This window comes from Culex quinquefasciatus, chromosome 1 (assembly GCF_015732765.1).
Source record: "Culex quinquefasciatus strain JHB chromosome 1, VPISU_Cqui_1.0_pri_paternal, whole genome shotgun sequence".
Taxonomy (NCBI): Eukaryota; Metazoa; Arthropoda; class Insecta; order Diptera; family Culicidae; genus Culex; species Culex quinquefasciatus.
This window is the reverse complement of record NC_051861.1, coordinates 94681325-94702433: the sequence shown is the minus strand read 5'-3', so window position 1 is coordinate 94702433 and position 21109 is coordinate 94681325. Positions and strand designations below refer to the sequence as shown.

At 42.5% G+C, this 21109-nt stretch overlaps 2 protein-coding genes across 2 annotated transcripts; both read left to right on the top strand.

Moving 5' to 3' along the window:
- The first annotated feature begins 7797 nt into the window (after positions 1 to 7797).
- Positions 7798 to 15105, top strand: LOC6047656. The gene is given in 5 exon segments (XM_001864654.2): positions 7798 to 8318; positions 8321 to 8425; positions 8428 to 9963; positions 13784 to 14544; positions 14606 to 15105. Coding segments are annotated over 5 exon segments (2850 nt in total). The 5' UTR covers positions 7798 to 7918; the 3' UTR covers positions 14654 to 15105.
- Positions 15106 to 19916: 4811 nt separating this feature from the next.
- On the top strand, positions 19917 to 20790 carry LOC6047654 (nucleoside diphosphate kinase homolog 5). The gene has a single exon (XM_001864655.2). The coding sequence runs from the start codon at positions 20005 to 20007 to the stop codon at positions 20770 to 20772; it is 768 nt and encodes a 255-aa protein (XP_001864690.2). The 5' UTR covers positions 19917 to 20004; the 3' UTR covers positions 20773 to 20790.
- The last annotated feature ends 319 nt before the right edge of the window (positions 20791 to 21109 follow it).

Genomic DNA, 21109 nt, shown 5'->3' with positions numbered 1-21109 from the left:
TATCTTGCTATTTCACTAGTAAAAGTAGTACTTTCTGAACAAAAAACTTCATTCCAAGACTATTTTGTCTAGAGCAGCAAAACAATGCTTCCAAATGGCCTGTTTCATAATTGTGGGATGTTATTGTACCTTCCACAATTGTGGAACACCTGATTTTAACTGATATTTTCACAAAAAAAGTTATCAAACCATGTATAAAACATCACTAAGCTTGAGTTTAATTGGATTCAGTGTGTGAAGTCATTATTTGGTAATAAATATTTACTCCTGGAGAGATCCAAAGTTTGTTTACATTCGTAAGAAAAAGTGTTCCGAATTTGTGGATTTCAAGGGTCAAAGTAATTCTTCAAAAACTTATATAAAACTTAAAAATTTGCGGATGTTCGATACTGCGCATTCGAAAGATCGCAAGAAAAGCTTTCAAATGAAGGTAAAAGCGAATCATTAAGTTCAATTATCGATTTGCTATGATTTTTGAACATTGGCCGATCTGGAAACCGTTCCGAATATGTGGGATGACTGTACTGATATTTTTGGTTTTTCAGAAAGATTGAGGTTTGCAGCGCGCCTTGCGTTTCAAATATAGGTGGAGTCAAAATGAGGTTACTTGCCAAAAATCGTATTCCTTTCTGCTGGTTTGAAGAACAAAATCGCTTATTTTCATGATTCCTGCATCAATCTTAATGAAACTGGTTGCAAAAGACGAGAAAAATTTTTGCTTTCGAATAATGAACATCAATTTTTGGGCGAGCAAAAATTTGTGAACTTTTTCTTCAAAAAACATGTTTCAGAACACGAAAAAATTAGTTTCCCCATATATATCAATTAAATTAACAGTGATATAGTTGATAACAGATGTGTTAACGAATATTCAACCATTTTTATGGATTTTTGACAGACTTTGTTGCGCCAAAAAGTTCGAATTACTGTCTTTTACTAAATTTACAATTTTCTCATAGAAAAATCAAACGAATATTGGAAAGTTGCACACCAAATTGTTGGAAATAATTTTTCTCATCCGAATCCGGCATAAAAAAGTAAAAAGTAAATCTTTCCCAGTTCCTGAGGGGAACACCCTTGAAGAGTATCGGGGCCGGCATTTACAAAGCGGATTCAGTGGCAGTTTCATTCTCAACTTAATGTTAACATGTTTAGGTTAATGTTAACATTCCATAGGTCGCCTCCCTAAGGTAACTAAGCAATCGATTCCAGAAGGGAAAAGATCACCAGTTGTGTTGGTCCGAGCCGGGATTTAAACCCCGATCTACCGCTTACGAGGCGGAAACGTTACCACTGGGCTACGTGGTTCGTTCAACAATCCGGCATAAATTTAATAAAAATGTTGATTTTGAAGGTAAAAACACATTTTTCGAAAAATCATAGGTTTTCGCTATTTGTTCATAGGTGGCGACAACGACAAGTGTCTTTTAAACATTTTTTTCAATGTTTAGGCCTACACGAAAAAATGTTCGAGAAATCACTCAAATCAAATTCATTAATTCAATAAGTAACTGAATCGTGAAAAATATTACATGTTTTTATTAATTTTGTTTATGAGTCAAATTTTTTACGTACTTTGCTGAATTGTTGTTTATGAAAGCATGCGAGCAATTCCCCCACGAAATCGATTTTTTTTTCTTAATTAAAATTTTTGTATTGTTTAATCCTGCTGAAACTTTGTTGTGCCTTCGGTATGCTCAAGAAGCCATTTTTCATCATTAATTTGCCCATATAATTTTCCATTCAAATTTGGCAGCTGTCCATACAAAAATGATGTATGAAAATTCAGAAATCTGTATCCTTTGATGGATTTTTTATCGATTTGGTGTCTTCGGCAAAGTTGTAGGTATGGATAAGGACTACACTGAAAATAAATGATACACGGTTAAAATTTTGTTAGTGACATTGCTCATAACTGAAAACATAATATTTTTTCAGTGTAGTATAGCAACCTAGACAGTTAATTAGCTTATATCTTGGACGAGCATTTCGATAAAAATATTTTCGAGACTGAAACATCAAGTCTGTCATTTAGAAATTGCCAAAAACCATCAAAAAATCTTTTTTTTCCAACATTTTTACTTTTTAAACCGCTGTAACTTCATCAGGATTGGACTTAGGAAAATTGTCAAAATGGAGACATTTATTTAAAATTGTCTGGAGAATTGACTCTCGTGATCGGTTTTTGAAAATTTTGACGTTTAGAGCACTAAAAAAAAAAACACTTTTAGAAAATGATTTTTGTATTTTGATAGGTGAGTTGCTCCATCCTGCATTTTTCGTGAGTCTTTTTGTTACATCTTAGGCTATTTTCACAAAAAATTTGAACGAACAAAAATCGTGGGCTCACCTTCAAATTTCACTTTTAAACTTAAAAATCAAAAAATCTCATAAAAGTGGAGTGTTTTTTTCTTTCAGTGTATTTTTTTTCGGAAAGCCCGTCAAATTTCCTACAAGTTTGTCTTTGACCACTTTTTGATACGATGCATGGGCTTTGATATACAGCAATATATAAATTACGAAATACAAAAATATTTAAAACACAAACGCCCTTATCAAATGTCATTATCGAGTGTAACTGGCTCCATATACACAAAAATGGCTTATATATGCCTAGGGTAACATGTCTACAAAGTTTCATTTAACATGTCTACAAAGTTTCATTGAAATCGGAGAGGGTCGGGTACAACCGATTCCCTATTTGACATGGAATTGTTCTTTTACTTTTGTGATATCTTTTAGGGGACATCAAATGCCAACTTTTCTGAAATTTCCAGAACGGGCAAAAAGTTTTTGACGTCATTTGGAACAATGTTATCAATGTTAAAGCGGTCACACTCTCTCGTCAGCTCTTGAAGGGAGCGGTCGTCTTTCGAGTTTTTAGCGCGTGTTTCTGACGGTGTTTTGTTTAACTTCGCCGACGGCCATGGCGGCGGCCGCGAAGGCGGATAGTGATTGGACGGTCCACAAAACCAAGGACGGCAAGCCATTTTACTGGAACAAAGTTACGCAGGAGAGTGTGTGGAAGAAACCGGACGGGTTTCAGGAGGAGAAGCAGCCGTTGACGGACAAGGAGGTGGAGAATTCGGATCCACCAACGCGCGTGCGTAAGTACCAGGACGCTCCCGGGGAGCGTTGGCAGGTTTTCTTCCGGCCGAAGCACAAGCCACTGCAGACAATGCGGATTTCGGAGGAACTGTGGAAACACTACCCCGGGTGGCGGATGTCACCAAACTCCACCAGAACAAGCTCCGCGCTACTGTCAACAACCCGAAGGAAGCCAACGCAATCGTCTGCGATCCGCGGTTCTGCATTGAATACCGGGTCTGGATTCCGGCGCGTTCCGTGGAGATCGACGGCGTAGTGAGCGAAAACGGACTGACGGTGCAGCAGGTGTTGACGGCGGTAGGCCACTTCAAGAGGAGGAGTTTACCAACAATTCCGGTCATCGAGGCTCGACAGATGGGTACGGCCGAAGGTGAGGGCGCGTCGAAACGCTTTGTCCCATCGAGCTCGTACCGAGTGACGTTTGCGGGGACAGCTCTACCAGATTACCTGGTGGTGGACAACATACTCCGTCTTCCGGTGCGCATGTACCGCCCGCGCGTTATGAGTTGCTCTAACTGCAAAAAGCTGGGACATACAAAGGCGTTCTGCAGCAACAAGACGGTCTGTGGCAAATGCGGAGAGAAACATCCGGACGAGCAGTGCCAGAAAGAGGTAGAGAAGTGCCTGCTCTGTGGAGGACAACCCCACGAAGTTCGTTCTTGTCCCAAATACAAGACGCGTGAGGACAAGTTGAAACGCGAACTGGAGAGGCGGTCGAAGCGCTCATTCGCAGATATGTTGAAGACGGTCACGACGAGTACCGGCAGCGAGAACCCCTTTTCCGTCCTTTCAGAGGAAGAGGATGATTCATCTGAGGACGGAACTGAAGATGAGCTGATAATCAACGCAAAAGGCGGAACCTCCAAAAGGAAGAGAAAAACAAAGAAAAAGAGCAACAGTGACAAGTCTCGGGCAGCACCCTTCCACAGCCAGGTTCGGAAAAGTTCAACAAAGCGTTCCCGGGGGTGAGCTCAACAAAAACATCGCCAAAAGATCCAACCAACCCAGCAGCAGTCGTGCCTCAGAAGGACCATGGTAAAGACAACCGAATTCCGTTTTCGCTTTTGTTGGAAGCGGTGTTGTCAGCAGTGAGCGGATCTACAAGAACCCTGCTGGAACCTCTGATCCCCTTCTTCAAAGAACTCGGCAAGATACTCAGTGAGAACTCGGCACTTAATGCCATTATCTCTTTTGATTAAACTGTTAATTTACTATAGCCTTAAGTTAAAATGTAAATTACAAGTAAAACCCGGTCCGAACCAGTTTACGTACAGCTAAGGGGACCTAAATAAACAATTTCATGAATAAAAAATGTTAAAGCGGTATAGCAGGCCAAGGATTGATACCTAAGAGCATGCAATGGCACTGACCTTGTTGCGTGCTCTTCGGTTGACGTCCACGTAAGGAACATCGTGGAAGGAGCGTAACTAACTACATCCGTAGTTCTGTTAGATCCTCCGAATTATCTTGATCAGAACAGTATAGCTCTGGTTCCTTGCGAGTGTCCTATTTTCTTACCTCCACGTTGGCTTGGTTTTCATGATGACCTAGCTGGTGGCATGTGGAAACGGATCGTAAACCTTTGACCACCGCGGTTCAGAGTCGAGACGGCTAAAAGAAAGGGGCGCGACAATGTGGGAAAGGGAAAAAATTTGTGTTTGTAGACGGTATTGTTTTGATTCGCAGTATGTTGAGTCAACTGCTGTGGATGTACCTGAAACATCGCACAACGGGGTTTCTCTTCTTTCCGTTTTTATCTACCATTAGAGAGCCTGGAGTTTGTTAGAGAACGGACATCTCAGGCCTGAAGTGCCAATCGAGGCGCGGAAGCTGTCAAGCGGAGGTGCCTATCGAGCAAAATCCTTTGTCTTTTGCTCGATTGGTACCTCCGTTTGAAAGTTCTCGTGCTTCGATTGGTGCTTTAAGTTTGAGATGTCCGTAGGCTCCAGGCTCTCTATCTACCATCTATATTCTGTTTATTTTGTTTCACTGATTCTCTAACACGCCTTCTGTTTATTATCGTCCATTTGTTTTCGATTTTATTTTCTTGATTCTCTTATTTCTCAACGCTTTTCCACTCTATTTACTAATTGATGCTGCTGTAACAAACTGTCTGTTTTCCCTTAATTTGGTAGCGATGTCAATTTTGTTTATCTTTATTTATCTATTTGAATAATTTTTCATCTGGCCTATCAATTGCCCTTATACAATCTTGTTGCCTCTATTTATTAACTATTGTTAATTTCTTTATCTACTTCATTAATTACTATCTTTCTTTTGCTATTGATTCTTCAATAATATATTTCTTTCACTGTTTTCAATCTTCACTCTTTTCTTTAAAACAAGTGAGGTTTGAGCCCTTACTCAATTTTTGGAATGATCAAAGAATCAACAGAAATATTACTATTGTACTTTTGAAAAACTTTTATAAAATGCTTAGGACCAAAAATTGTAACAAAACACCGCGACAAAAGAAATAGCAACAAATAAACACGACTCAACACTAGGAATGATTTCAGGAGAAAACAATACACAGTAAAATAACAACTAGTTTTTGAATTCAAACTAAATATAAAACAGTATTTGCTTAAATAAAAGTTGATAGGCACACTTTAAATGGTTAGGCGCTTATACTTACATCAAACCCTACCTAATGTACCACCCCCGGCCGAGTTAAAATGCGTAACCGGAAAAGAAGGTGTGCATGCCTGGCACGAACACTCAAAGCGTGTTCTAGCGTGCTGCTCGTACTGACTCAGAGCAAGGGTGAGATGTAGGTGTAAGGGCAGTGCGTGTTCGTCGGGAACCTAGTGCATAAGATCGGTCAAGGCCCGTTCTTACACTGAAAATTGCGAATTGCGAATTTTACTAACTTTTGATTCTCTTATCTCTCAAAGCTTTCCACTCTTTTCTGTCAATTGATACTGCTGTAACAAACTTTGTTTTGTTTTTTTTTTCCTTAAACATATACTTTTCCTTAATGTACTAGTAATATCAAGTCTATTTATCATTCGCCTAATCTTTTTTGATTTTATTGCGAATTTATTTATTTGAATAATTCTTTATCTGTCCTATAAATTATCATTACTATAATCTAAGCTTGTTTTGTATCTCTATTTATTAACTATTGTCTAATTTTATGTCGAATACATCTAGCTTATCATTTTTATTCTTCAAAATACGCTCATCATTCTCTTACTATTGATACTTGATTTTTATAAAATAAATTCTCTTTTACTGTCTATTGTTTTCAGTCTTCACCCTTTTTTCAAACAAGTGAGGTTTGAGCCCTTACTCAATTTATGGAATTGTCAAAGGATTAACACAAATATTACTATTGTATTTTTGGTAAACTTTTATAACATGCTTAGGACCAAAAATTGTAACAAAACACCGCGACAAAAGAAATAGCAACAGATAAACAGACTTAACAATAGGGAAGATTTCAGGAGAAAACAATACACAGTAAATAACAATAAGTTTTTGAATTCAAACTAAATATAAAACAGTATTTGCTTAAATAAAAGTTGATAGGCACACTTTAAATGGTTAGGCGCTTATACTTACATAAAACCCTACGTAATGTACCACCCCCGGCCGAGTTAAAATGCGTAACCGGAAAAGAAGGTGTGCATGCCTGGCACGAACACTCAAAGCGTGTTCTAGCGTGCTGCTCGTACTGACTCAGAGCAAGGGTGAGATGTAGGTGTAAGGGCAGTGCGTGTTCGTCGGGAACCTGGTGCATAAGATCGGTCAAGGCCCGTTCTTACACTGAAAATTGCGAATTGCGAATGTTAAAGCGGTATACGCACTTTGGAAGGAACCGGTCAAGAAAAAATCAAATGGGCAGCAGCGGCAGCGCCAGCAAGGCAGAGAGGGTGAAGAAAAGCCCCAAGAAACCACTCCCTCTCCTTTGTTCTGCTGTTCGTAAAGCTGTTTCTTGACCCCTTTCCTTCCGATCTGCATACTAGCCTTAAAACATAAAACATTCGTGAAATTGTCTGATCTCTTCTAATAAAATATTTTCATTTTTTTTTATCAAGACCAACATTTTGAAAGGGCCAAACATTCAATATTACGCTTGATCAAAAAATTAACTCGGCCAAACATTTTTTTCCCGTTTTGGGAATTTCTGAATAGTTGGCATTTTATGTCCCCTCAATCATATCAGAAAATAAAACAATAAAAATATATTTTTTTTGCAAATCAATTTTTAGTGACAAAAAAATAAAATGAAAGATCACCAATTTTTACCTTTTATTATTTTTTTCAGTGTAGTCCTTATCCATACTTATCCGGTCAAAAAATCCTTCAAAAGATACAGATTCTTGAATTTTTAAATACCATTTTGTATGGACAGCTGCCAAATTTGTTTGAAAAATTACATGGACAAACTATTTATGCAAAATGGCTTCTTTGGGCATAATAAAGGCACCAAAAAACGCTTTAAATTTTTGTTAACCTGTTATTTTTTTTATAATATATTTCTTTTAAGTTTTGAATATTTATAGAAATTTTCAATGTTCAATGAAACGAATAAGAGTTAGTAAGAAATGAGAGCGTTGCTCTCTTGCTCACTGTCTTGGTTTTATGATATTTAAGGTTATGATTGCTTTTACCGGTTTTGGAAAGCTGAAAATTGTTTTCTTTTAATTTGTAACATTTTTTTAACATTCCTCTGCTTTCTCTCTCCCTCTCTCCTTCCAGAAACGCCAAGGGCTGCGGCGCCGTCACGCACTGCATCCAGACGGTGTGGGAGCGCCAAAAGTACCCGGTGGACAACGACGAAATCTGCAACATCTGTCTGGACATGGTCAAGCAGGCCCGGGACCAGCTCGAGAGCAACGAAACCCAGGCGGATCTGAAGGCCGTGTTCGAGGGCTCGTGCAACCTGATTCCGATCAAGGTGGTCAAGAAGGAGTGTCGCAAGTTGGCCGATGATTTCATCCCGGAGCTGGTCGAGGCGTTGGCTTCACAGATGAACCCGAACGTGGTGTGCAGCGTTGCTGGGTTGTGTAATAATGCGGCGATCGATCGGATGTTGGAGGAGATGCCGGCGGTGAAGCCGAAGGACAAGGATGATTTGGAGGAGCCGATGACGGAGGTGGCGATTGAGAAGCGGGACGACGAGTTTAGCTGTGGCAAGTGCAACCGGATTGCGGGACTGATTTCGGACCGGTTCCACGCGAGCGATCGCGATCAGGTGTTGGAGGGATTTTGCGGTTCTGCGGCCAGATGGGATCGTTCTCGGACGGGTGTTCGAGCGTGGTGTTGACGTACTTTAGCGAGATTTACGAACATCTGGAGAAGGAGCTGACCGAAAGAATGTGTGCCACATGACGGGGGCGTGCGCTGGAATGTATCATCAGCATGAGGAGGAGAAGAGCAGCGAGGAGATTGAGGTTCGTCCGATGGGCGGAGTCGGTGTGATCAACGTGAACGGTGAAGATCAGCAGCAGTTCGGGGATGATATTCCGTGCAAGCTGTGCGAGCAGTTGGTGGATCACCTGAGGGACGTGCTGGTGGCGAACACGACCGAGCTGGAGTTCAAGGAAGTGTTGGAGGGACTCTGCAAGCAGACCAAGACGTTTGCTTCAGAGTGCTTGAGCCTGGTTGATCAGTACTACGAGGAGATCTACGGCACGTTGGTGCACAACTTGGACAGCAATGCGGCTTGCTTCATGATTGGAGTTTGCCCTAAGGGATTGGGTGCTTCAGCGCTGGATGGTCCGATCATGCCGATTGTTCCGGTGAAGGTCGCCGTCAAGGTTGGCGAGAACAAGCCGCCGCGCAAGCTCCTTACCGGAGAGGGCGAAGCCAAGCTGTCTGCCGTCGAAGTTCAACAGGCTCAGCTGCCAATCGATCGCTTGATGGGAGCGCCGGCTTCGCTGCACCTCGTTGAGAACGGTCAGTTCTGTACGCTGTGCGAGTACTTCATGCACTTTGTCCAGGAAGCGCTCAGCGAACCAGGCAACGAAGACGAAATCAAGAACGTCGTCGGAAATACCTGCGAGAAGCTGCCCAAGGCCATCCGCGGAGAGTGCCACACCTTCGTAGACCTGTACGGCGATGCCGTCATCGCTCTCCTGATCCAATCGATGGACCCCCGCCAAGTCTGTCCCCAACTCCGCATGTGCCCGGCCTCCAACGACGACATCGAAATCTTCGCCCCGGCCCCGATCGACGTGACGATCGACGCCAACGCCGGCCAGGACAAACCAACCTGCCCGCTCTGCCTGTTCGCCGTGTCCCAGCTCGAGGAGTCCATCAAGAACGACCGCACCAAGGAGAACGTCAAGCAAGCCCTGGACAAACTCTGCTCGCACCTCTCGTCCAAGCTCAAACTCGAGTGCACCGACTTTGTCGAAACGTACTCCGCCGAACTCATCGAAATGCTCGTCTCCGACTTCACCCCGCAGGAAATTTGCGTCTACCTGAAGCTCTGCGTCGACCAACGCCCGGACCTCAGCCTCCTGAACATGGAATTCGACCGCGACAACCGCCAACAAACCCTCCGCCGGCCCTCGTACGACATCGAAACGAACGAAATCGCCGACATCACCGTGAACGGGCAGATCGCCGTCGACCACCAGGCCACCGTCAGCTCGCCCGAGTGTCTCGTGTGCGAGGAGATGGTGAAGGAAGTCGAAAAACGCATCCAGAACAAGAAGAGCAAGGAGCAGATCAAGGAGGCGCTCGAGCACGCCTGCGACCGGCTGCGCAAGTACAAGACCAAGTGCGAGCGGTACATCGACCAGCACGCCGACCAGATTGTGGACCTGCTGATGAAGCAGCTGTCGCCGAAGGAGATCTGCCGGACGCTTGGGTTCTGCCTCGCGAAGGAGGTCGATGAGTGTGAGTAGTCATCAAATGAGCTGTTTGGTTTGAGTCCTTGTAATGCTAAATAAGTCGAATGATTGGCGTCCTGGCTAAAAGTTTAACAATTCTGCCGAAAAAAAATTTCATCATTTAAATGCTGCCTTTGAACTTTCTGCTTATTGATTCGGCTTAATGACCAATATCGCTTTAATAAATTCTGCCGAATATTCATTTTACCTCCTTAAAATTGAAACCTTAAATTTTCCAGCTGCAGTTGTATTTGTCCGATGCACTTTTTCAGCCTTTTAAATATCTGCCAAATACTTGTTTTTAATTAACTCTGCAACTTTAAGGGTTTGTCGATTAAAGTTATGCCATTTAATGATCCTGCCTGAGGTCCCCTAAGACCCTATTAAATTTTATTCTGTTTAGTGAAGTACTTTTAAAGTTATGCCAAGAAAAAGTTTTTTTGTAGCTACAAAAAAGGGTGATTTTTGCATAACCTCAAAGGCCGGGTCTTTTTGCTTTTTGACCACGCGGGGGATTGGCAGTCACACCCCCTTGCATGCGTATCTCCCGGTTGCCACATCGCTTAAGCAGTGTCTGCGTCTCTTCTGGAAAAAAATCTGTAAAAAAATCAATAATTTAAAAAAACAAATGAAATTTTTTTTTTTAAAATAAAAAAACGCTTGAATTAATTTAAAAATACCACCTAAAATACAACATGAATGCGAGGAAGGCACCAACCACCTTAAGGTAACGTTTTTTTTTATATTTGTCTGCCAAATAAGTTTGTATGTCGATAAAACTTATGTCTTTTAATCATTCAGCCTTATGTTTCTTTTTGACAATAGATATTTTCTGCCGAATCCATATTTTGACCACTTGAAACACCCTGTGCACGCTAGTGATTCTGCCGATTAACTGCTATTACCGTTTGCAGTTCTAGCATGCAATTTACTGCTTTCTGCTGATAGGTTTCTTTTTCTGCCATTTAAAATTGTGACGAATGTTTATACTTGTTTTCATCATTTAAAACTTCTGCTTTTGAATATTTTATTGGTGTTCTATTTTTGGGCTAATAAGTTTGTTTTCCATGAAAAAAATATGCCTCTGGATCGTTCTGCCTGTTATTATTTTCTGCCGATGGAACTTTTCTGTCATATTATAATTTGCCGAACAACTGTAATCATCTTAAGCAGTTTTAACATGCAGTTGAAATTAACTTCTGATCGGTTTTTCTGCCTTTTAAATTTGTGACAAGTATTTAAATTCTGCCGATTAACTTTTTCTGGCTTTAAATAGACTTCTGCCTTTTCGACCGGATTCATTTTGCGATAAAGTCTATGACATTCATTCTGCCAGACCTGTCGATAAAATGTTTGCTACTTGCAGTTTCATTCTGCCAGTGCATGTTTTTCTGCCATACTAAAAATCTGCCGAATATTCGTTTTTACCACTTGAAATTAACCCTGCTTTTCTGTGTTCATATTTGTCTGGCAGATAAGTTTGTATGTCGATAAAACTTATGTCTTTTAATCATTCAGCCTTATGTTTCTTTTTGACAATAGATATTTTCTGCCGAATTCTTATTTTGACCACTTGAAATTGTACCATCAAATTGTAATACCTGCTACTTTATTTTGCCGTTTCACTGTTTAAAAATGTGTAAAATCAATATAACTATGTGTTTGCCATTTGAAATCAATCCCATAATTTCTACTGCCAATTGTTTCTGCCTTTGAACTTTTCTGCCGTTTAATTCTCACTTTCTGTTGATAACAGTTATCTCTTTAAGTCATTCTGCCTGTAAAATTTTTCTATCATTTGAATTGTTTAGTAATACCACGTGAAATGTTTCCATGGAATTTACTGCCAGTGTATTCTTTTTGCTGATACACTTTTTCTGCCTTTCAAAATTCTGCCGAATAATTGTTTTAATCATTTTGCTTTTGAACTCTCCTGTCGTTCAAATATTGACCGGATATTTATATGCCGGTAATTCCACCGATAATGGTTTCTCCTTTTAATTATCTGCCGAATGCTCGTGTTTACCACTTGAAATTAATCCTGCAACTTCTGCTTTCACATTTGTCAGTCAAAGAAATTTTATGCTGTTCAACTCTAGGTTTGATGTTTTATTTCTGTCTTTTAATCGTGCTCCTTTTTTCTACCGGAAGAACTTTGCCGTTTTTTTTTGTTTTGTCAAAAACGTCCAATTTATTGAATTGTATTGTATTGTTATTTATTGAAAATTGTATAAATTTTTTTTTGCCGTTTTATATTTTACCGAACAAATGTTTTTTCCATGCAATTCGGCCTGTAACTTCTGCTTTTGAAACCGGATTTTTTGCCTATAAAAGTTATGCTTTCTAATCTTACTGTCTGATAATTCTTTCTGCCTGCCTATAGAACTTTGTTGAACTACCTGCAGTTGCATTTCATTGAAACTTGTTTAATACATTTAGAGTCCACTTCGAGCCAAACATTTCATTAGGGCACAAAACCAAAAACCGCGATTCGAGAAAATCGCTTGCAAAAAGTGGACAACTTGTTTCAAATCCTATTTTAAAAAGAAGCTTGACTGATGATATTTTTACTGATTATATGATAAAACACATCATTATCCTCAACTCTGCTTAAATGCTTCATAATTTTTGTTGAATTTCGCAATAAAACTCATAATTAAAAAAAATCGTTATTGGGCCCTTTTAACTTTCCAACTGTGGTTCATAATGGGCCCTTTCTAAATGCAATTTCGAAGAGAGCTGAAAGGGCACTAAAACGCTGTCACCGGATTGTTGTTTTGAATGATGTTTACGGGCCCTTTTGTTTAGTAAGAAGAAATGAGGAATTCAGTAGAAATTTTGATTATTGGTGAAGTTTTGTGATTGAATAGTGTAGATAAGGTATGTGAAACATAAAAATTCTTCAATAGTGTACTGAACAACAGCCGCGGGATCGTATTAAATATTGTTTTTTGACTAAGTTTTTCTCTGCAGAAATCCTTGGTGAAAAGTAAACCAAACTTTTTTTTGCAGTGAATTAGTGTTAAAATGTATGAAAAGTTCACTTTACAACACAAAAACTTCCTCAAGTACGAGAACCTAACGAAAACTAAAAGGGCACATTTGAACTTTTTTTGGTTTGCAGTGAACATGGTTATGTGCCCTTTTGTGTTTTTGATTTTTTCAATAGGAAATTGTTTGTTATCAATCTGATTCTTGGAGTGTACTAATGAATGGAATAGTGGAATAATCCCGAAAGTTTACGTTTTGGTTTTGTGCCCTAATGAAATGTTTGGCTCGACTTCTGCTTTTTTTTTCTGTAATTTAACTTTTAAGCCGGATGAGTTTTTGTTTTGCCGTTTAGATGTTTGCCTTTCAATCATTCTGTCGCAGAACGCCTTTCAAAAACATTTATCTAAACTGACTTTAGAAATTGCGCCAAATATTTAGTTTCTGCCTATTGATGCTTTCTGCTGAAGGATATGTATTATCCGCGCACCACCAAATCGAAGTGCGCATCTCTTTTGTTGCGCAAAAAATCTGTTGCGCCATACACAAATTGAGTGGTTTGCCGTAAGCGTGTACATCAGCCCGTGTCGCAACAGGCTTTGACAGGTTGCACTCGAATTTTGATTTTTGTCTGCCTTCACAATACTGCCGTTTTAGAATTCTTTGCATTGTCTTCTGCTTAAATTCTGCCGATTATTTATTAGGCTGATTGGAATTCATAATTAAATGTTTTGTCAGTTTATCCTTTCTGCCAATAAAATTTCTGCCGAATATTTGTTTTAAAATTTTAAATTCTGGCAATAAAAGTTCTCCCTCTCTCTCTCTCTCTCTCCTTCCAGTGGAAGTTGACGAAGCGCTGCTGGACTACGTCGTGGAACCGGCCGTCGCCGAACCCCCGAAGGAGCTCATCTCCCCGGTCGAGGTCTCCGCTGGCGTCGAAACCACCAACCAACCGCCGCAGTGCGCCATCTGCGAGTTTGTGATGGTCAAGCTGGAGTCGGAGCTGGCGGACAAGAAAACCGAAGCGGACATTGAGAACGCGGTGCGAAGTGTGTGCTCGAAGCTGCCGAACACCGTCACGAAGCAGTGCGACAAGCTGATCGACCAGTACGGCCAGTTCATCATCAAGTTCCTGGCGACGCTGCCGCCGAAGGAGATCTGCACGCGGTTGGCGCTGTGCGAGCAGCAGCTGCAGCGGCTGGAGGAGAGCAGTCTGGAGATTATCGAGTGCGCCGTGTGTCAGGGCGCGATCAAGACTGTGGAGGAGATCCTCGGCAACAAGAAGATCGACTACGACATCGTGCAGGACGTGGAGAAGATCTGCAACACGGTGCCGGCGCGGTACTACGAAAAGTGCGTCAAGATGGTCAAGGTGTACGGCATCAGCATGGTGCGCCAGCTGGAGAACTTTGTCGAGCGCGAGCAGGTGTGCGTGAACATGGGCATGTGCAGCAGCCCGTCCGGATATGTGCGGTTTGAGGACGAGGTCGCCGAGGTGGACCACGCGGAGAAGAAGCACGCGTACCAGGTCGGCGCCAAGGAGTGCACCTGGGGACCGGCGCACTGGTGCTCGAGCGAGGAGAACGCCCAGAAGTGTAACGTGAGTGTTGAGTTGCGAGAGGTAAAACTTCTTAAAACTAATTTCTTGATTTTAATTTCAGGCCAGCAAGTTCTGCTCGGAGAAGAAGCTCGGCAAGTGGCAGGAGTAGAGCGCGATGACCGTCAATAGTCAAAATATGCTGGAATGTTGTGAAAAGTGGTTTAGTTTTTAAGCATCTGCAAAAAAAAAAAAAGAAACGTAAACGATACCAAGAAGTGCTATAATAGTTTGATTGTAAGGCGATTCTCCGTGTCTGATTAGAATCATCACACACTTTCTTTCTATCTTTCGTCGATTGCTGGCAAACGCAGCAAAACAATGCGTCCCGCAAAATAAAATAAAATTACAGCTCTTTAGTCTCTCTCACGGATTCATATCAAACTGAAGAAAAATGAGTGTCGATGAGGCAAACCAAAAACAAAACGCGGCGAGTGAAATATCTGCACTAGACTTTTTGAAATTAGGCTGTTGAAAAAATCATTCTGTATATCTGTGAAATCTGTTTTTGTAAAAAGAACAAAATAAATTTTAATGAAAACCTAGATTTGAATCGATTGGGAATTATTTTTGCTGTTTACTGTTTTGGGAAAATATCACCGCACTGAAAGAATGTTTGAATGTCTTGGGTTGGTTGGTTTGGTTGATTTTTAAAATTTGCAACACGGTCATTTCAGATAACAACCTTTTGTAGAAGTTGTAATTTAAAAAAGCCCATGGTGCTGATATGCCAACATTCGGTTCCTGATGGAATTACATGCTGTTCCCCTAAATGACGCTGCTATTTGCAATGATTTTTTTTTATTTCGACTCAATGTGCTGCCGTTCTACGCATAATTGTCCCATGTTCAAAAAAGTGCAACCGAGAAAAATGCGATTGAAATTTTTCGACCGATTTCTGTGTTTCTACGCATATTTGTCCCGTGGGTTCCTATTCGCCCTATGTGTCCCTAATCGCCCCAGTTAGCAGTTTATCACCCTTATTTGTGATCTTCTTGCTATACAATAGGTAAACAAGGCATAATGCTTAGTAAAACTAATGATTCCGTGTAAGAAAATACTTGGTGGGACAATTATGCGTAGAAGTTCAACGATGGGACAAACAGACTTGGTGTTGTTTTTGATGAGTTTCCGAACAAAGTATCAGATTTTATGTGTTTTTCTTAAAGTACACATCAGACTAAACTTAAAAATGGCATAAAGTCAAAATCGTCAAAAACTGACATGGGACAATTATGCGTAGAACGGCAGTGTGCGTTTCAGAAAAAAATCTGTATTCGCTGACGGTTAAAGTCGTCTGGGCAATCGTGGTCCAAAATTAGATTTAGGTATATAGTATTGGAATAAAAAACAATACATTTCAACCGATAACACATGGTCGCATCACTTACCACGATGAATCCTGGTTTCACACCCGTCTTACTAAATAACCCCTTGAAACTCACGTGATAAATTTCCGGGATACGCAGCCGATTTATCAGTCTTCACCATGCAAGTATCGGACTAACATTCCCATCCTCTTCCCCGTGATCTTACCACTGGTCGTGGCCGGCGCCGTGATTGATTAGCATTAGCATTAGCATTAGCAATAAAGGTCGCACAATTCCGGATGGCTGCACAACGCTTATCTTGCTGTTTAACTGTAATTAAACGTATGATAGCACTAGACTCTCATCCGGTTACAATATTCCAACACGGGAGATACCATGTTTTCCTCTTTAGATGACCGTGTAATACTATCCAGTAAGATAAGGGGCTCCTGGCCGGTACCTTGCTAACCTCGGGGATTGGAAGGTATGTTAGTAAACATCTATCTAGAATGCGTAGAGATCTCTACGTCACCTAGTGGTATAGATGTTTGTAGGGAGGTTTTGGACTCAATGTTAGTAAATTGAACGTTTGTTTTTTTAACACCACCACCACCACCACCAAAACCATACCATCACCACAAAAAGCCATGCTAGATATTAATACAAATACATTACAAAACGAACACAACCATAAAACCACCTTCCCAACACCACTGCTTGCACGATACTGACGCGCAATAATATCAATTACCACAATGACCCCCCACTGCATGCATGACTCGAACATGAACACGAACATAGCACAAAGAGAACAACACAAAAATCCACCTTCTGGTCGTGGCCGGTGCCGTGATTGATCAGCATTAATGGGGCAGGAAGGTGCTGTGTCCTATCCCTCGCCTAGACCAGACCATTTTTTTTTTCATAAAATTATTTTTATTAGGTCCTTTTCGGTACTGGGACCTGGTTAGGACCGAATCGGCTTTTGTAATTACATTTGACTTAATAATTACAGAGGATCTTGTGTATCGAGAAATTAAAAAGAGAGATGTGAGCCGGTAACATGGAGTTAAACTTTCGCAACTGTCATGGTAAACTTCACAGAAGCTTGACAGAAAGTTTAACTCCATGTTGCACTTTTAATTGCTCGATAAATGTTAGTGGGAGGGGAGCCGATTACCCGTGGCCTACTCGGGGTTCGTAGGGAAGGGATTGATGTTAAAGACAAGGCGTGGGAAGGGAAGGAGGGTTGTGTAGGGGTCTTGTTTGGCTCTGTTGGCCTTTGTTTTTGTCCACAGCCGCAACTCGGTGTCCAGCTGCCGGGGCGTCCTTGCTTTGCTTCCGGTGCAAACCAGAAACGACGGCTTTGTGTGAAGGCGAGTTATACTAACTGAAGGAAAACTAACTGAAGAAAAACTAAATGGATATTTTGGAATCTAAGAGGAACTGATCGATCGGATAGCAAGACCAAAATTCATGATAAAGATGTCAGACCAAATCTGTCAGACCAAGACTGTCAGACCAAAGAGCAAAAAGAAAACAATCTTGGTCTTCGACTACGGTGCACACAAATCAAGAAAAGAAAATCAGAAAAAGAATTTTATTTTTTCAATTCAATGACTGGGTTTGGACTGCAAAATTGAATGTACGTCAGAAAATGATTAAACAGTGCGGCGTCCTGTACATCGACAATAAAATAAGCAGTTAAAAGCCTTGTTCTTCCACTATAATTTTTCATCGCGTTTTCGGTTTACACCTGAAAAATCTTGAAATTATTTATACGGATTTGTGATTCCTCTCTTTCCATCATTTTTTTTTCTTAACTTTTTTTATTAGATCCTTTTAGGTGCTGTGACCAGGTTTCGACCGAGGATCAGTAAAACAATATATAATAACAACAAAAAAAAAAACTCCTTAAATTCCATACTTGGAGATCATGTAACTGACGAGGGTTACTTGGTCCAAGCTGGTCTTGCAGGTCTTGAACCTGCCGATGTACTCGGAGAAAATCCCCCACAGCTCAGCCGAACTGTAGAGTACCTCCCCGGCTTCCTTCTCCGTGGCTCCACCGTCTCGGGGGCCACCTTGGCTGCTTCCTGTGGGACGAGGGCGATCCTTGGATTTTCCGTCTGGAACTGCGCCCGGCAGCGGAGGGAACTCCGCCGGCGTAAACGCCGGAGCTGCTGGACTCTGCTTCTCCGCCTTCCTTGCCGGCGGTTTCGGTTTCGACGCCTGCTGGCGCCTCCGGATGAAGTCCGCACGCTTAGGGCAGCTGCGGTCCGTGGCTTCGTGGGCTCCAGAGCAGTTGGCACACCGCTTCGGTTCGGCTTCTTGGACTTTGCACTCGTCCGTCTTGTGGGGACCCCCACAGTTGTTGCACCTTCCCTTGAGGTGGCAGTTCCTCGTTCCATGACCCAGCTGCAAGCAGTTCCTGCACTGGGTCACGTTCGGCCGTTTATTCCGGTAGGCCTCCCACCGGATGATAGTGCTTGCCACAACTTTCATTGCAGAGAGCTCCTTCAGATTGTTGTATCCCTTGGGGAAGACCACAATGTACGGAGTTTCGTCCACGGTGGACTTTTCCTTCCGCTTGATGATATGCACCTCCAGCGCGTCCAGCTTGAGATCCCTCTTCAGAAGGTACTTGACCTCGTCCGGTTTCAGTTCATCAGGAAAACCACGAAGAACCACCCGATGATTTCGTTCGCTCCGCCGATCGTGGGTGTAGAATTCCACTTTCTTCTTCTTGAGTAGCTCTTGCAACTTGTCAAAATCTTTGACAGAGAAGCAGGTCACCTTGGTTCCAAATCGGGATAGGGCGTCATCCATAAAGTATGTCACGCTCTAGGGGGGGAGGGGGGTCTGGGCAGGTGTGACATTGCGTGTTATAAGTATAGGGAAAGCGCGACAAAGGGGGGAGGGGGGGGGGGTAAATTTTGGCCGATTTTAGCGTGACGTACTTTATGGATGAAGCCTAGTTTGTAAATCGGTTTGAAACCAAATTTACAACTTTCCACTATCGCCACGAGCTTGTAAAAATCCGTGGTGTTCTTCACCACCAGGTGGTTGCTTTTGTTTACCTGCCGACTGGCCGGGTGGTGGAACCGCCGGGGCGTCCCCTCCTCCTGCTGGGCTGGCATTGTTGTTGTTTTTGTTATCCGCTAGCGGGCTGAACTTGTTGTTGTTGAGCAGGGTCTTCTCAACTTTTTCTCCTTCGATGCCGTTTACAGTGACCTCGCTGGACTTCTTCCGCTTCCGATTCCCGCGGACGGGACGAAAATCTTCCTCCTCGGAGGATTCCTCCACCTCCATCTGTCAAAAACTTCCAAGCACGCGAGATGACAACACGAGCAAAACACGTCTTAACTTGGCGCTGGCTGGCGACTGAGTGCTCTTTCCATCATTCCCTTGGATAGGGGCCGTTAGAAATTGCCAAAAGGAGCAGTTTTGGGTGGTCCTGATCAATTACGGAGCAGCAACTATGGGTAGACACCAATGCTATGCTATAGATAGGATTGTGTTTGCCCCGTTGAATTATCCTGTCATTTCTAAGGGGAGGGTCGACTTCAATTTGAAACAAAACATTTTAGCGGTCTTTTATGTTTTTCAAAAGGAGTGAAATGGAGGAGTGGTCTCGTGGCGCAGGGGTAGCGGCTTCGGCTGCCGATCCCGATGATGCTATGAGACGCGGGTTCGATTCCCGCCTTATCCACTGAGCTTCTATCGGATGGTGAAGTAAAACGTCGGTCCCGGTTTCTCCTGTCTCGTCAGAGGCGCTGGAGCAGAAATCCCACGTTAGAGGAAGGCCATGCCCCGGGGGGCGTAGTGCCAATAGTTTCGTTTTCGTTTCGAAATTATCTAATTGTCACATTAGTTTCTGTTACTAAGGAGCATCTGCACAAACCGGTACGTAACAAACGAATCTAGAATCTAGAACATCGATAAATGAACTTTACTCATATCGCTAATCTATTATTAAATTCAATCAACCCACCGACCTTGGAAAGTCATAAATTTATAGCTTTTGTTTGCAATAAACTTTCACTTCACTACCGATTCGTGGTGCACTTGGTGAAGTGCACCAAAACTCGCAGTATGCCGTGAAGTTCCGTTACGTTAGGAGCCTCCTGTCAACCGAGTTCCTCCCTCCAAAATGAACGCCAACTACGAGCGCTCGCTGGCCATCGTCAAGCCGGACGGCATGAAACACCGGGACACCATCGGGCGTCGCATCCGCGAGGCCGGCTTCACCATCGTCCAGTCGCGAATCGTCCGCCTAACGCCGGAACAGGCTTCGGAGTTTTACCGATCGAAACAGACGGAGCCGAACTACCACGCGTTGATCGTGGCGCTGACGGAGGGTCCCATCGAGGCGCTGTGCGTGTCCCGGATCGATGCCATCGCCGAGCTGCTGTGGCTGGTCGGTCCGGAACGGCACCAGGAGGCTGTGAGAGCGGCTCCGGGGTCACTGCGGGCCATGTTTGCCGACAGTCGGGATGAGTTGCGGAATGCGGTCCACGCGAGCGAAGATCCGGAAGCGGCTCGCGCTGAGATACGGTTCTTCTTTCCTACGCTGCTGTTGGAACCGATCTTCAGCGAGCAGCGTCAGCACGACTACTTAGCGGCGATGGTCAATCCAACTTTAATGGAAGGCTTGCTTCTGCTAGCTAAGGAAAGACCTCCGGAACCGGTCCGGTGGTCGTCGGATTGGCTACTGCTGAACAATCCGTACAAGCCGAAGGTCGTTTCGGCGCCGGCTGAACCGTTGTACAACGTTGGAGGGCTGAATCGTGGCTCGGTGGATGGGATTTCGCAAGTCCAGGGTGGCCACGTCGGAGCTCAGTCGGAGTGCGGGTGCAGCGAGTATCGGGCAAAGGGATTGTGCTCTTGCTCGTTGTCGACGATTGCCGAAATGGAGTGAAATAAAATGTCTTGATCTGATTTTGTATGACTTTGGAATTCTCGAAAAAACATCTAAAATGCGAAATTCACCATCGATGTAGTGCCAATTTTTAAGTTTAAATGGAGTTAATATTACATGATAATAGAAGTAATATTAAACCATACAAGTTTACACCATTCAAATTCACAAAATCTTTTACTGTGTACCTTTCTTTACCTGATATAAAACGAATACTAACAAGTTGCCCTAATACACAGAAAAAAATATGTAAATTTCCACGTCATGTAAAGTATGTTTCAAATGTAAACTTGGAACATGTAAATATTAAAACACATGTAAAGTGATGAATCATATG

Excerpts from the sequence above, each read along its gene's own strand:
- LOC6047654 (XM_001864655.2), top strand. The coding sequence starts at position 20,005 with ATGAACGCCAACTACGAGCGCTCGCTGGCCATCGTCAAGCCGGACGGC.